The sequence below is a fragment of the Bipolaris zeicola genome (assembly GCF_000523435.1).
Source record: "Bipolaris zeicola 26-R-13 unplaced genomic scaffold scaffold_58, whole genome shotgun sequence".
NCBI lineage: Eukaryota > Fungi > Ascomycota > Dothideomycetes > Pleosporales > Pleosporaceae > Bipolaris > Bipolaris zeicola.
In genome coordinates this window covers 80,860-93,135 of record NW_006912107.1, presented here as the reverse complement: position 1 = coordinate 93,135, position 12,276 = coordinate 80,860, and the positions used below count along the sequence as shown (strand labels likewise).

The 12,276-nt window shown below is 51.5% G+C and overlaps 5 protein-coding genes across 5 annotated transcripts; 3 read left to right on the top strand and 2 right to left on the bottom strand.

Annotated features, from left to right (window-relative positions):
• Positions 1-33: 33 nt before the first annotated feature.
• COCCADRAFT_94023 (uncharacterized protein) lies at positions 34-297 on the top strand (the record flags this gene model as incomplete). Its single annotated transcript, XM_007713297.1, has 1 exon — positions 34-297. The coding sequence occupies one exon, from the start codon at positions 34-36 to the stop codon at positions 295-297; it is 264 nt and encodes an 87-aa protein (XP_007711487.1).
• A 464-nt stretch (positions 298-761) lies between these two features.
• Positions 762-3,646, top strand: COCCADRAFT_36087 (uncharacterized protein; the record flags this gene model as incomplete). The annotated part of the gene is made up of 5 exons (XM_007713296.1): positions 762-906; positions 957-1,315; positions 2,130-2,261; positions 2,320-2,373; positions 2,426-3,646. 5 exons carry the CDS (start codon positions 762-764, stop codon positions 3,644-3,646), a joined length of 1,911 nt encoding a protein of 636 aa, XP_007711486.1.
• Positions 3,647-3,973: 327 nt separating this feature from the next.
• On the top strand, positions 3,974-5,734 carry COCCADRAFT_4372 (uncharacterized protein; the record flags this gene model as incomplete). The annotated part of the gene is made up of 1 exon (XM_007713264.1): positions 3,974-5,734. The coding sequence occupies one exon, from the start codon at positions 3,974-3,976 to the stop codon at positions 5,732-5,734; it is 1,761 nt and encodes a 586-aa protein (XP_007711454.1).
• A 234-nt stretch (positions 5,735-5,968) lies between these two features.
• COCCADRAFT_93978 (uncharacterized protein) lies at positions 5,969-7,039 on the bottom strand (the record flags this gene model as incomplete). Its single annotated transcript, XM_007713295.1, has 3 exons — positions 5,969-6,154; positions 6,239-6,471; positions 6,568-7,039. 3 exons carry the CDS (start codon positions 7,037-7,039, stop codon positions 5,969-5,971), a joined length of 891 nt encoding a protein of 296 aa, XP_007711485.1.
• Positions 7,040-7,411: 372 nt separating this feature from the next.
• Positions 7,412-11,334, bottom strand: COCCADRAFT_36084 (glycoside hydrolase family 18 protein; the record flags this gene model as incomplete). The annotated part of the gene is made up of 9 exons (XM_007713294.1): positions 7,412-7,734; positions 7,870-9,723; positions 9,781-10,143; positions 10,210-10,314; positions 10,373-10,627; positions 10,687-10,796; positions 10,847-10,989; positions 11,059-11,127; positions 11,230-11,334. The coding sequence occupies 9 exons, from the start codon at positions 11,332-11,334 to the stop codon at positions 7,412-7,414; spliced, it is 3,327 nt and encodes a 1,108-aa protein (XP_007711484.1).
• Positions 11,335-12,276: the final 942 nt, after the last annotated feature.

Here is a 12,276-nt window from a genome sequence, read left to right as displayed (position 1 = left end):
TTGGGGATGGGGGAGGTGAAGGAGAGGCGGGAGATGGACGGTGCTGGGCGAGGGCTGGTGGGCGACGAGGGCGCGTGTGTTCTAGAGGGCCATGGTTGCGCGCGGTGCACGGCCGCGGTGGTTGTGAGCAACACACGGCCTCTGGGAGCATCAGGTGGATCTGGCTCCTCCTTTACTACTGCTACTGCTACTGCTACTACTGCTGGTCACGGAAAAGCATCATTCACCCTCGCTGCCACCATTGCCTCCCATTACCTCTTCTCTCTCCATCTCGCCACCTGCTCTCCCTGCGTCTGATCAGCCTCGCCCTACAAGCTCGGACAAAGACCGGGAGGGTGTTGCATTGCCAGAAGACCCTGAACGTCCCGCCTGCCGCTTTGCTCCTTCTGGACCATTTCCGCCAGGTCACTACGACTGCGATCACAACCACGACAACCACTGTCCCGACTGCTGCTGGTGCGGGTGCTTGTATTGCTACTGCTGTCACTACTCCTATTCCTCCTTCTCCTTCTTCTAGTCTTCTTGTCAAGCCGACCCGTATATCTCCACTCAGCCACCGGGCCTCTGATCCGCTCTACCATCCATTATCCACCACCCCTTCACCCTCCCCGCCCGTCCGCCCGCTACCGCTACCGCTACTACTGCATACATACATCAATACCGCCAAACTGTCGTCCATACTTCTCAACCCCACATCTCGTCTCAAGTTCGCTGGCGATCCCCGGCCCCGCCAATCGCCCTCGATATCTGCCTACTCCAACATGTCGCTGCAACCCTCAAACTCAAAGGACGCGCGCCGCCGACGTAGCAGTAGTCTTGTCTACAAGGAACCCCCGGAGTCGCTTGAGCAGCTGAGCGACCAGTCGGCACTACCCAATCTCAACGTCGAATGGGTCAATGCAAAGGGTGAGCCACCACAGCCATGTACAATGCGACCTCTTGGCTGACTCTCGCAGGTGCATGGGCTATCCACTTTGTCCTCATCTTCTTCGGCAAGATCTTGTTTGATATCATCCCAGGCATGTCGCAGGAAGCCTCCTGGACCCTCGTCAATCTCTCATACGTGGCCGGCTCCTACCTCATGTTCCACTACGTCCGCGGTGTCCCCTTTGACTTCAACTCGGGTGCCTATGACAACCTCAACATGTGGGAGCAGATCGACAACGGCGACCAGTATACCCCGGCCAAGAAGTTCCTTCTCAGTGTCCCCATCCTGTTGTTCCTTGTCAGCACCCACTATACCAATTACGGCTTGACATATTTCCTCATCAACTGCTTCGCCACCATCGCAGTAGTTATTCCCAAGCTGCCTTCGGTATGTTTGTCCACTGCACATCCAAACGCCAGTACACTAACTCGTCGACAGCTCCACAGGATACGATTCGCTTTCTTCAACAACCCTCCCGACGACGCCTAGTCAACCCCTTTCTTTTCATATCTGCATAGGTTGCATAGGTTGCATAGGTTGTAATTTTGACTGTATTTTTAATACTACCCGCATTAGGCCATGGACAAATTGAGTAGCACTACCGCGCGGGCAGGCGGCGTTTGGGCACTGTAGGGGAAAAGGCGCTTTATTCATACAAAAGTAGCGGAATTCATCCTTCGCGGTTCTCCGCCAAGGTTGTGGCTGGTTCAGCCGTACATCGCATTCTACCTTGACCTCTCCCCCCTAGATGCTTCGTCGTGTCTGCAATGCCCCAACCAACTAGGTCAATATTTCAGCACCGCCGTGCTCGACACCGTGCAGTTGGACCTGCAATATGCGAGGTCGTCTAAATATGCATAGCGCAGTCCGAGCGCATCTTTTTAGCTAACATTCGGTCAACTGCCCGTCATCCATTACGCATCATTGTTTGATTTTGAGTCTAACATGTATACATTAAATACAGACGCACCCTTCGATGCTGCCACAATCCCCGGGCCAAGGTTGTCTCTCTGCACAGAGAGCCGTTTCCAGACAGCGCACCAGTCTCTTTTAGCCATTGTATCGGTCGTCTGACGTCACCAGCACACAGCGCGTTACCCAAGCTTCGAGCTTGCAGCCTCGCAGATTCTTTACCTCTCGCAACCTCGAATCGACCATCTTCGTCGTCTCGACTAGTATTTTCATCATGGCTTGGTCTCAGCTCGAGCCGACGGGCCCGCATGTCACATACCTAGTACTCACCTTCTTTCTAATACTCTATGCTCTCTTCTCGCTCATGATACGCAACCGGCTCCACCTTTCGGAGCCACCACTAGCCACACTTTTCGGTATTGTGAGTGTTGCACAAGCGCAAGCCACACACGAGCATTTCCTGACAGCAACCAATACAGATTGTCGGACCACGTGCCCTTGGTCTTTTGAAGCCTTATGACTGGGGCTTTTCCGTACGTGAAACAGAATCCTGTCCAACAAGCAATTAATATTGACAACTAGCAGGATGATACGATTCAAGAAACCACCCGCCTGATTGTCGGGATCCAATGTTTTGCTGTCGGCCTCGAGCTCGAGAATCGCTATCTCTCCAAAAAGAAGTATGCATTACTAGCCTTGTTAGGACCAGTCATGACTTTCGGCTGGCTCATCTGTGCCCTGCTGGTTACCATCATATTTGAGACAGACTTTGTGACGGCCATGACAATCGCTGCCTGCCTCACGCCCACAGACCCCGTCCTTGCAGCCTCTGTGCTCTCCAACAGCCAGTTCAGTACACGAGTACCGAAACGTATCAGAGATCTTCTGAGTGCGGAAAGCGGTTGCAATGATGGCGTCTCGTTTCCTTTCTTGTACATTGGCATCAGCCTGCTCCTCAAGAACACGGCTGGTGGTGTCTTGAAGAAATGGTTCCTCGTCACAATACTGTACCAGTGCGCAGTGGGTATCCTTATAGGAATTATACTCGGACACATCTTCAACCGACTCTACCGACTCTCGCATGCGCGCGAATGGATGGGTGAGGCTTCGTATCTCACATTTTATCTTCTTGCAGCCGTGTTTTCAATTGGACTGGCATCAGTCCTTGGAGTGGACGACTTCCTTGTGGCCTTTTTTGCAGGCCGTGGATTCTCTCACAGGCAAAAATCGCCCATGGCTGATACTGCTCTTCCTGTCATTATCGACATGATGATCAACTCGTCATTCTTTGTCTTCTTTGGCGCAATGATACCTTGGGAGAGTTTCCGCGCCTTTGACAACATCACACCCGCTCGGCTCATTGGCTTCCTCATCCTCATCCTTCTCTTCCGCCGCATTCCCATCGTCTTCATTCTCTTCCAGGCAAATTTGTTGCCATTTGTCAAGACGACAACCGAAGCTCTCTTTGTCGGTCACTTTGGACCTATGGGTGTTGGGGCACTCTTCCTCGCTATCGAGGCGCGTGCACAGCTTGAAACTGGCACTTCTTTACCTTTGCCCAACCCACCAAACGATCTCCCGATCGAGAGGCAGAGAACGGTCACCTTAATCTGGCCAATTGTCTGTTTTGTTGTGCTCGGTAGCACAGTGGTACATGGCTTCAGTACGCTTGCTGTCAGTATCGGAGGCCATTTTGCGCGCAAAGAGGGCGAGCGGGCTCCACTGATAGGAGCCGAAAGCGAGGGATTACATGGCATGGTTCATGATCAAGAAGACGAAACCGAGGTTGAAGATATTGATGAGTAGGTGGTTCGTTGAGACGAGCTATGTATATGCCATGTACAAGAGTCTGCCGTGTTCGATGCACATCGTGTGAGATCTGTCTATTGGCTTGTAGGAAATGGGTGTGCAGTTGTAGTCTAGATCTGTTACGTCAGATTGGAAATGCGGTTGAATAACAATATGGAGTAATGGAACAGTATCAGTATCCACTGTAGATTGATGCCCTTTTCGGATATGATCGCCTCATCGTGTCCAAGACTTTCCTAATGCGGTATAGGACATTTGCGCTGTTTATTCCCGTCGAATGTCTGGTTTGGCCACCAACCCTCCTACCAACACCAATTTATCGAGATGGCTGGCAAGGACTTGGGAGAGCATGCGGTGCCTCATGCATCGCCCAATACTGCTTCTTACAAACGCAAATTTGTTACGGGTGCAGTGCTTGGTTTAGCAGCTCTAGCATTGCTTAGAAACTGTACCACCACACCGACATCAACATGGAACTTTCTCTCGAATCCGAGCAAATCTAGACTGGATTCGCAATGTCACCAAGCTGAACCTCTTTTTCCTTCCAGAAAAACGAAAGAGTTGGATGATATGGAGAGCTATCTGACCTCTGACGACTTCCGCAATGTTGCTATCGAGCGCTTATCAGGCGCTGTGAAGATCCCCACCCAGAGCTACGATGATATGGGCGACATCGGCGCGGACCCCCGATGGGACATTTTCTATTCGTTTGCAGAATATCTCAGCAAGACCTATCCACTGGCGCATGCGACACTTCAGCTCGAAAAAGTAAACACGCATGGCTTGCTGTACACATGGACTGGCACCAATCCCAGCTTGAAGCCCAACTTGCTCATGGCGCATCAAGATGTCGTGCCTGTCCCGGATTCAACTCTCAAGCAATGGACGTACCCGCCTTTCTCAGGACACTACGATGGAAAATTTGTATGGGGAAGAGGTGCAAGTGACTGCAAGAACCAGCTCATGGCTATCCTGAATGCTGTTGAGGCACTCATTGCTGCCGACTTTACGCCTCAACGAACACTAATCTTGTCTTTTGGCTTTGACGAGGAGATTTCTGGTGGAGAGGGGGCAAAGCATCTCTCAGCCTACCTGTTGAAGAAACTGGGACACAATTCAATCGCTGCTATCGTCGACGAGGGCGCGGTAAATATCGAAAGCTGGGGCGCCAACTTTGCCATTCCAGGTGTTGCAGAGAAGGGCTATGTTGATGTTGACATTGTTGTTCGCATGCCTGGTGGCCATAGTAGCATCCCCCCTCCGCACAACGGGATTGGGGTTGCCAGTGAACTTATTACCCTGATTGAAGCGAACCGCTATGAACCACATCTCGCGGACGAGAACCCATACCTAGGCCTTCTCCAATGTGGCGAAACGTACGCACCCGATTTCCCACAGCAGCTGGGAAAGCTCCTGGACAAGCGCTCCCGACGCCATGCAACCTGTAGCAAGAAAGACGACCTCGCCCTCGAAGCCGCCAAAGCAGGACCCGGAATAAAATACCTCTTTACAACCTCCGTCGCTGTCGACATCATCCACGGAGGCGTCAAAACCAACGCACTACCCGAGCGCACCCAGTTCACGGTGAATCACCGTATCAACGTCGGCTCTACCTCCTCCGAAATCAAATCCCACATTTCCTCCTTGGCCGCCCAGGTAGCCGAAAAGTACAACCTCACACTCCACGCGTTCACCGGCGAAGAAACACCCTCCAGCATCTCTCTTTCCCACGGTCCCACCATCTTGGAACCCGCACCCATAACTCCGACATCGCTTGTTCAATCTTCTTCTAACGCTTCGGTCTCGACTACTACAACTCCTTTTGCCCTTCTCGCAGGTACTACGCGCGCACTGTATGGCCGCGATCTGATTGTCAGTCCGGGTCTTATGACGGGGAATACGGATACGAGGTTCTACTGGGATTTGAGCGAGCATATTTTCCGCTACGGGCCCGGTTGGGATAAGGAGCAGGTTGGCTTGGGGAATATTCATACGGTGGATGAGAAGGTCGGGATTACGGCGCATTTGGATACTGTGAAGTGGATGGTGGGGTGGATTAGGAATGTGGATGAGGCGGCTATTTAGGGGGTTGGGAGAGTGGGTTGTGGGTGATCAGGGGGGTACGATGAGTTACTGTGCTGCGTCATTTTACAGTATGTGAACTGTAATCATTAGATAGCTACCATGTCTCATGTGTAGATGAAGTAACGAATTCTTGAAAGTACAACTATGTCTAGTTGCATACAGTCGACTGTTCCTCACATATACACATCAATCAAGCCCATCGTATGACTTACATCTGAAAAGACTACTCACTCATCAACGTGGCTCAACCGGATTCCCTTCCGCATCCGTATACGCAGGCGGCTTCGGCATCGCCGCCCTCCTCGCCTTCTCCCAAGCGCTAACTCTCCTCTGCAACTCCTCCAACAACCTCTTACACCTAGCACGTTTGAACTTTTCCAAATCCGGCCACTCGCACTGCCGATATATCGCTTTCGCCTCCTGTATTCCCTCCCGTTAGAAACGAAAATCGCAACCTTTTCCCAACCACCCCCAGCTCCAACAACATAAATAGAGTAAACTCACATCGGCAAAAACCTGAAACTCCCTATGCCCTCTCGCATGCCAAATCTCCCAAACCAGCAAGCCAGGATTAAACGGCACAGGCAACAACTCCAACTCCATCAAATCCCTCGCTAACCCATCGAAATACTCTGTCGCAGGCACCGGTCTCGCAGTCCGCCACTGCTCATCTTCCGGTACTTCGTCGACAGGTCTCGTAATAGAATTCGAGTGAGGCGTAACCTCGCCTTTTCCCCCTCAATCGCTTCATTAGTCCCAGGAAATATATACACCACACCACCGCATACTCCGGAAAGCCAAAGGGGCAAATAAAAAAAAGGGGGGGAACACACCAGTATTCGTATCAACCATCCACCACACACCCCCTGGATCCCCCTGCAACGGCCAAGAAATCGGTACCACACCCTGCGGAATTTTCTCCTCGGGCAGCGGCCAAAGGCCCACCGCATGCGCATCGTTCACGTCAAAGTTTTCGTCGGTGTAGTCGGAGAAGAGGGTGGTGGTGTAGGCGATGGGGGTGGTGCCGGGGTATACGGGACGCGTGGCTGAGGTGATGAGGGGAAGGTGGCTGATTAGGTCGAGCATGGTGGGAGTGAAGCCTAGGCGCTGGAGCTGGGGGAGGGGGAGGGATGAGGGGGGGTGGCCGGTGGGTGGGGCGAGGTGGATGTGCGAGGGGTGGATGGAGACGGTTTTGGAGAGGAGGGTGTAGTAGTTGGTTAGGCTTGTGATTAGTGCCGCGCGGTTGTAGCCGGTGTTTGGGGGTGGAGGTTGTTGTTGTGGTGGGGGGGGGTCTGGGTCGGACATTGTGCTAGTTGGGGGGTGAGGAGTGAGATGGAGAGTAGGTGTTTGGGGGGAAAGGGAGTTGAAGTTGATTATATGTCGCTTAGTAGGGAAATTTCTTGGGACCTCGGTTTATTGGCTTGGAAGTTTCATTTTCCAGAATGGATACTTGGGGGCCGGATCCTGGCGAGCAGGACAGGGATGGAGGGGAGATGTGATGGTGGTGGAAAAGATAAACGACGTCATATTTCAAACAAATATCTTCGAGCGTAAGTTGGCTAGGAAACACTCAGATATCACATCACATGCTCGATGATTGCTTACAGAATTTCTAAAGATCCGAGCTACATAAGAAACATACAAATAGGATCTCTGGATATATACAATGTAACCCACTTACTCATACCGATAATGCGGATGTCTAGGCGCAGGCGTAATAACCGACACATCCGCCTCCTGCACTCTCACCGGCGTGGCCTTCGTCTCAACCACCGCACTCCCATCCGTCGGCGTAGCCTCCGCCCGCACCGCCACCGGCGCCTCTTGCGTCTCCTGCACAACCGGCAACGACGCAAACCCCAGTTCCTCCATCTCCCTCTGACAATACCTCTCCTCGCACTTCAACAGCCCCAACTCGCCAAACAACTCCTCCTCGGTCGGTTTCCTCGTCGAATTCCCTTCGTGGATAACAAGCTCATTCGGCGACCGCTTGAACTTGTCTAGATCGTCTAATGCACTGCGGCCACCAGGGAACGTGGGGTCATTGTCTTCGTCGTCGCTTGGTGCATCGGGCATGTCGTCATCTGAGTCTGGGTCTGGAGTGTTATTTCCACCACCGCCGTTGTTTCCGCCACCACCACCACCACCGACGTTGTTTGCCCTCGGTTTCGTCCAGCCCCAGGTGGGCTGATTGACCTTCCCATTTGTAAACTGCGCCAACGGTGCCTGATTATAGTACTGCGTGAACTGGCCTCTATTGTTGCCGCGGGCGTACCAGGGGTCGTCTGTCAAAAGGGCGAAGCCTGGGTCGTTTACCAGTGTCTCGGGCCAGCATAGATTGGCTGTCATGCCAAAATCAGGAGGCATGTTTTGCATGTTATTAAAGTTGATGCTCATCACTACTTCCATTTTACGATAGGTTTTTTGCCAGACGTCGCGGGTGCTGCCGCAGGCTAGGACGGTCGTGGTGATGGATCTTTCTCTGACGAATTCTTCTTCTTCTGCATCGGGGCAGCCCGCGAAGAGATGAGCTGCTGCGGCATTGTCCGCACGGGGAATGAGGCGAATCCAGACACTGTCGTCGCGGGCTTGCCAGATTGCAGCGCCGGGATATTCGTCGCGTTGGCATTCGAGGTCTGCAGAGCGAAGCCAGCCGCTGCTCCAGTGGGTGTTGTGCTGTTGGTTGTATTCGTCGACTTGGGGTCGTGCTGGGCGAGGGTGCTTGAAAGACGGGCAGGTCAGACGCGCGAGATCAGGTCGCCGGTTGATGATGGAGCTGTAGTTGTAGCAGGCCTGCTTTGCTCTCGCGCCATTGCATACTTTGTGGGTAACTCTTACACCGGGCGGGTCATATGTATTTGTCAACCACTCAGTACGAGGTCTCAAGTCCCTGGCTGCCAGCCTCTTCGTCCTGCAAGTCTTTGGCCTATCAGAAGCTTTGGTCGGTGAACTAGATGCCGGCCGGTCGACCTTGCTTGTAAGAGGCTTGTCGACTTTGACTTCGTAGTCTTTCCCCTTGAAATTGAAGACTGATTTGCCGGCTTTGGCGACTCCTTTGGCGCAGACATTGACCAATGCTGGCATTGCAACCTGAAGGGCGATAGAGGCTATCCAGCCTACAAACGGAATGATACGTAGAGGTAGCGTTGCAGCCATGATTGCAACACGACAAAAGGCCTTTGCTGCTATTTCCATTGCAAGAGTTTCGGCAGCTGCAAGAGCAAGGTCAGCAGCTTCGTCCTTGATCTTTTCGCTGACTTGTTCTTTTGAAATAGGAGGCTTGAATCCAGAGCAGCAGTAGCTCTGTGTGCCTCCCGTACATGTTTGGTCTTCGTTCTTGTCGACATGGTTGGTGTTGGTAGTAACCTCAGTCTCATCGCCGTGACAACCACCTGTGCAAGATAGTCCCAAGCCACGAAAGCCTCGCCATTTGCAGGTTCCCATAGTGACACCTTTGGAACAGCAAAGACGACGAACCTGATCTTTGGGACAACGAGTCATGGTAGACAACAAACCAGGTTGCCCCCTCATTTGCGCAGCTTCGTAGTCGCCGTTGCGGCATTTATCGTTGCACATAGTTGTGTAACAGACACCCTTTGCAGCTGCATCTTGATACATGGCTTCTGCTTCCTCCATTTCTTCTGGTGATAAACTGCCTCCAATTGCAGTATCCTGATCTATCTGATCAAGAGCCCAAATCATCATGCCACCAAGACAGCGAGACGCTCCAAACTCACGCTTCTGCATCAGTGTCTCGTCATCGTCGTAGGAAACCCACTGGTCATCATCCCAGTGGATCCACTTCACTCCAGCCTTTTTGTCGTGTGTCGGCTTGAGTTTCTTGTCGTCGATGATGTCGAAGATTTCTTGAAGATTTAGGATACCAGATGCCCGAGAACAGCGGCCGGCTTTGGCACCGCCGGAGAACTGGCACACGCCATTGGGTTCGTTGCATTTTGGATCAGTAAGAGTGAAGGAGCGACCGTACACTAATTTGAATTAGCTTATAGTGTCGATGGAAATATTCTTGCAATATGTGTACTCACATCCCTGACCGAGGACGACATTCTCGGGCTTGACACCTGCTCTCCAAAGGAGATCGAGACCAAGATCAATCTCCGTCAGGTTCGTATGAGTGGCGACGTAGGGGCCAACAAATTTTGACGCTGCATCCCAGGTACCATGTAGATCGTATGACATGAGATTGAACCAGTGGACGTATGGCTGCAGTTTTGCAAGGTCGAAATGCTGCAAATACCAGTATGACGCGGGTAGTGTGAGGGAATAGCCATATCCCTTCTTTTCAAAGGCGTTGTATATGTCCCGGGAGAGAAGAACAAAGTTTGCTTTGTCTTCGGGCTTACCGCCACGGTCATCTGCGGTTGGGTATTCCCAGTCCATATCCATACCTGTCAATGGTTAACTGATATGTCTTGGATCCTGGACTATATCTCCTCAAATAATTTTCGACGTACCATCGAACCCGTAAGTTTCCATGAACTTGATCAAGTTGTCAATAAACTTTTTGCGGTTGGCAGCAGTACTCGACATGATACTAAAGGCTTGCTGATACTTCCCAGCTATAGTGAGATATACTAGTCAGCGTAAAATTATTGAATTATAGCTTATATTACTTACGATCATTGAAAGACCATCCGCCAACACTAACCCAAGTTTCTAGTCCGGGCTTCCTCTCTTTGAGCTTCGTGAAGCGGCTAATCAGTGAACCAGCATTCCTGTCCATTGGTGTGAGTTCAAAAGTGTCCGGCTCAAAAAACATGAACGCAAAGTTGATGTGTGTTAGGCCCTGGAGGTTGAGCTGCTCCGGCGCCACTGCGCTGCAAGGCCTTGTGTTGGCCCAAGTTTCATAGTAACCAATGGAACGCTTGTTGACTATAGCGAGTAGAACCTTATCAGAACATATATGGAAATTTGGAGTTAAATTGTCTTACCACTTGTGCCATCTTTGCTACACGAAGGACGTTTTGGAGGGCCGCAGCCTCCAAAGTCCTTCTGGCAGCCTCCGTCGACGTCGCAGAAATCGTCGGTCGAACCACAGAATCTAGAGTCTCGGTCAGTCTCATACTGAGTTAAAACTTATGATGCTTTTACCCAAACTTGGAGCAACAAACACCCAAGGGACATGTCTGCTTTCCAGGAACGCCGTACTGGCCGCATTCGGCTTTGGCATCGCAGTTCGAGGTACAATTACCAACACCGCACTCGGACGGGGAGTAACCACAGAGTCCAGAGACCTTTTACCAGTAAGCTAGAAGATCAAGTAACAGCATAGTCAACAAGACTCAATAGGGATTTAGACGTACGCCGCTGCAACAAGCCCCATTGACGCAAGGTGTTTGGGCGTTACAGGTACCAACTGGAAGTTCCAGCAGCTCCGCAGAGACATCAGATCCGAGCACAGAAAATGCAGAATTGAGCAGAAAATTTGCTTCAATCCCAGATTCAGCCTTGACACGTTCAATAGCCTCACTAACGTTGAAGTGGTTTGACGTCCTGTTCGTCGGGACGAAGGAAGTATTCGACTCGACCGCAAAAGATAGAGCCGGCCATAAAAGCAAGCTAAGCAAAGAAGCCCGCATGACTCGGGATCAGGGACGTCTGGAACGAGAGAAAGGAGGAGTGCCCATTCGACAACTTCTGCTGTACCCAAGTCTTATGAATAAGAAGAACAGTAGATGTTAACCGGATATGAAATGCGCCACAAATGCCTGGCTACTGACCAGGACCACATCCTACGCTCCATCAATCTTTGCCAAGTATAGCCTGTGCAGCTCAGTCTGACCACCTCCAATCCTCATACCGAGGAGTAACGGTTATCACGCGCACTTCGCTTGGAGACATGCAGATTCCCTCGGCAATTCGCATATACCGGAACTTGAATAACAAAAGGCCAAGTTTATCGTCTCCGTCCTCGCATACAAGTTATCAGAGTTACGCCCCGCCGAGACGTTACTTCTTGGGTTCCATCGAACCATATGACCTGGAAAATCAGCTGGTCAGCCTTGTCTTATCCCTTAAGGCCATCAACGGTAGATTAGCACAAGGATATGCTAAGAAACCAAGACCCTGAAAAAGCGGATGTCAATAAATAGATCAGTAGATATACAGCTGTTCCTGCAGCGGCAGAGGTCAGATCCTTCGGTGATCCACGTGCCACTGACTGCAGGAACCATAGACTTAGCCACAACCGGCTGGGCGGCCAAGATACACCTATTAGCCCGAAAGAGTAAAGCAGCGGACGGCCCGTGTTGTTGCCGCTTGTTCCGAGCTGGGAGTCCTCCTTAAGGTAGCATCTCGCGACCCTGTTGAAATTAGTTGGCCCCCCACCGAAACCCGCATCCTTGCGCTCGGAGACGCTAAAACCCTTTGGTAATCCCTTGGCGAGGCCACCAGTACACTGCATAGCAATCTAAGGAATTTGAATCTTATTGAATTGGAAGAAAAATAGCTGTTTGGGGAAAAACCTAGTAGCTGGGCAAGCTTGGAATGGTGAAGGCTGAACAGATGCCGAGACACTCTTC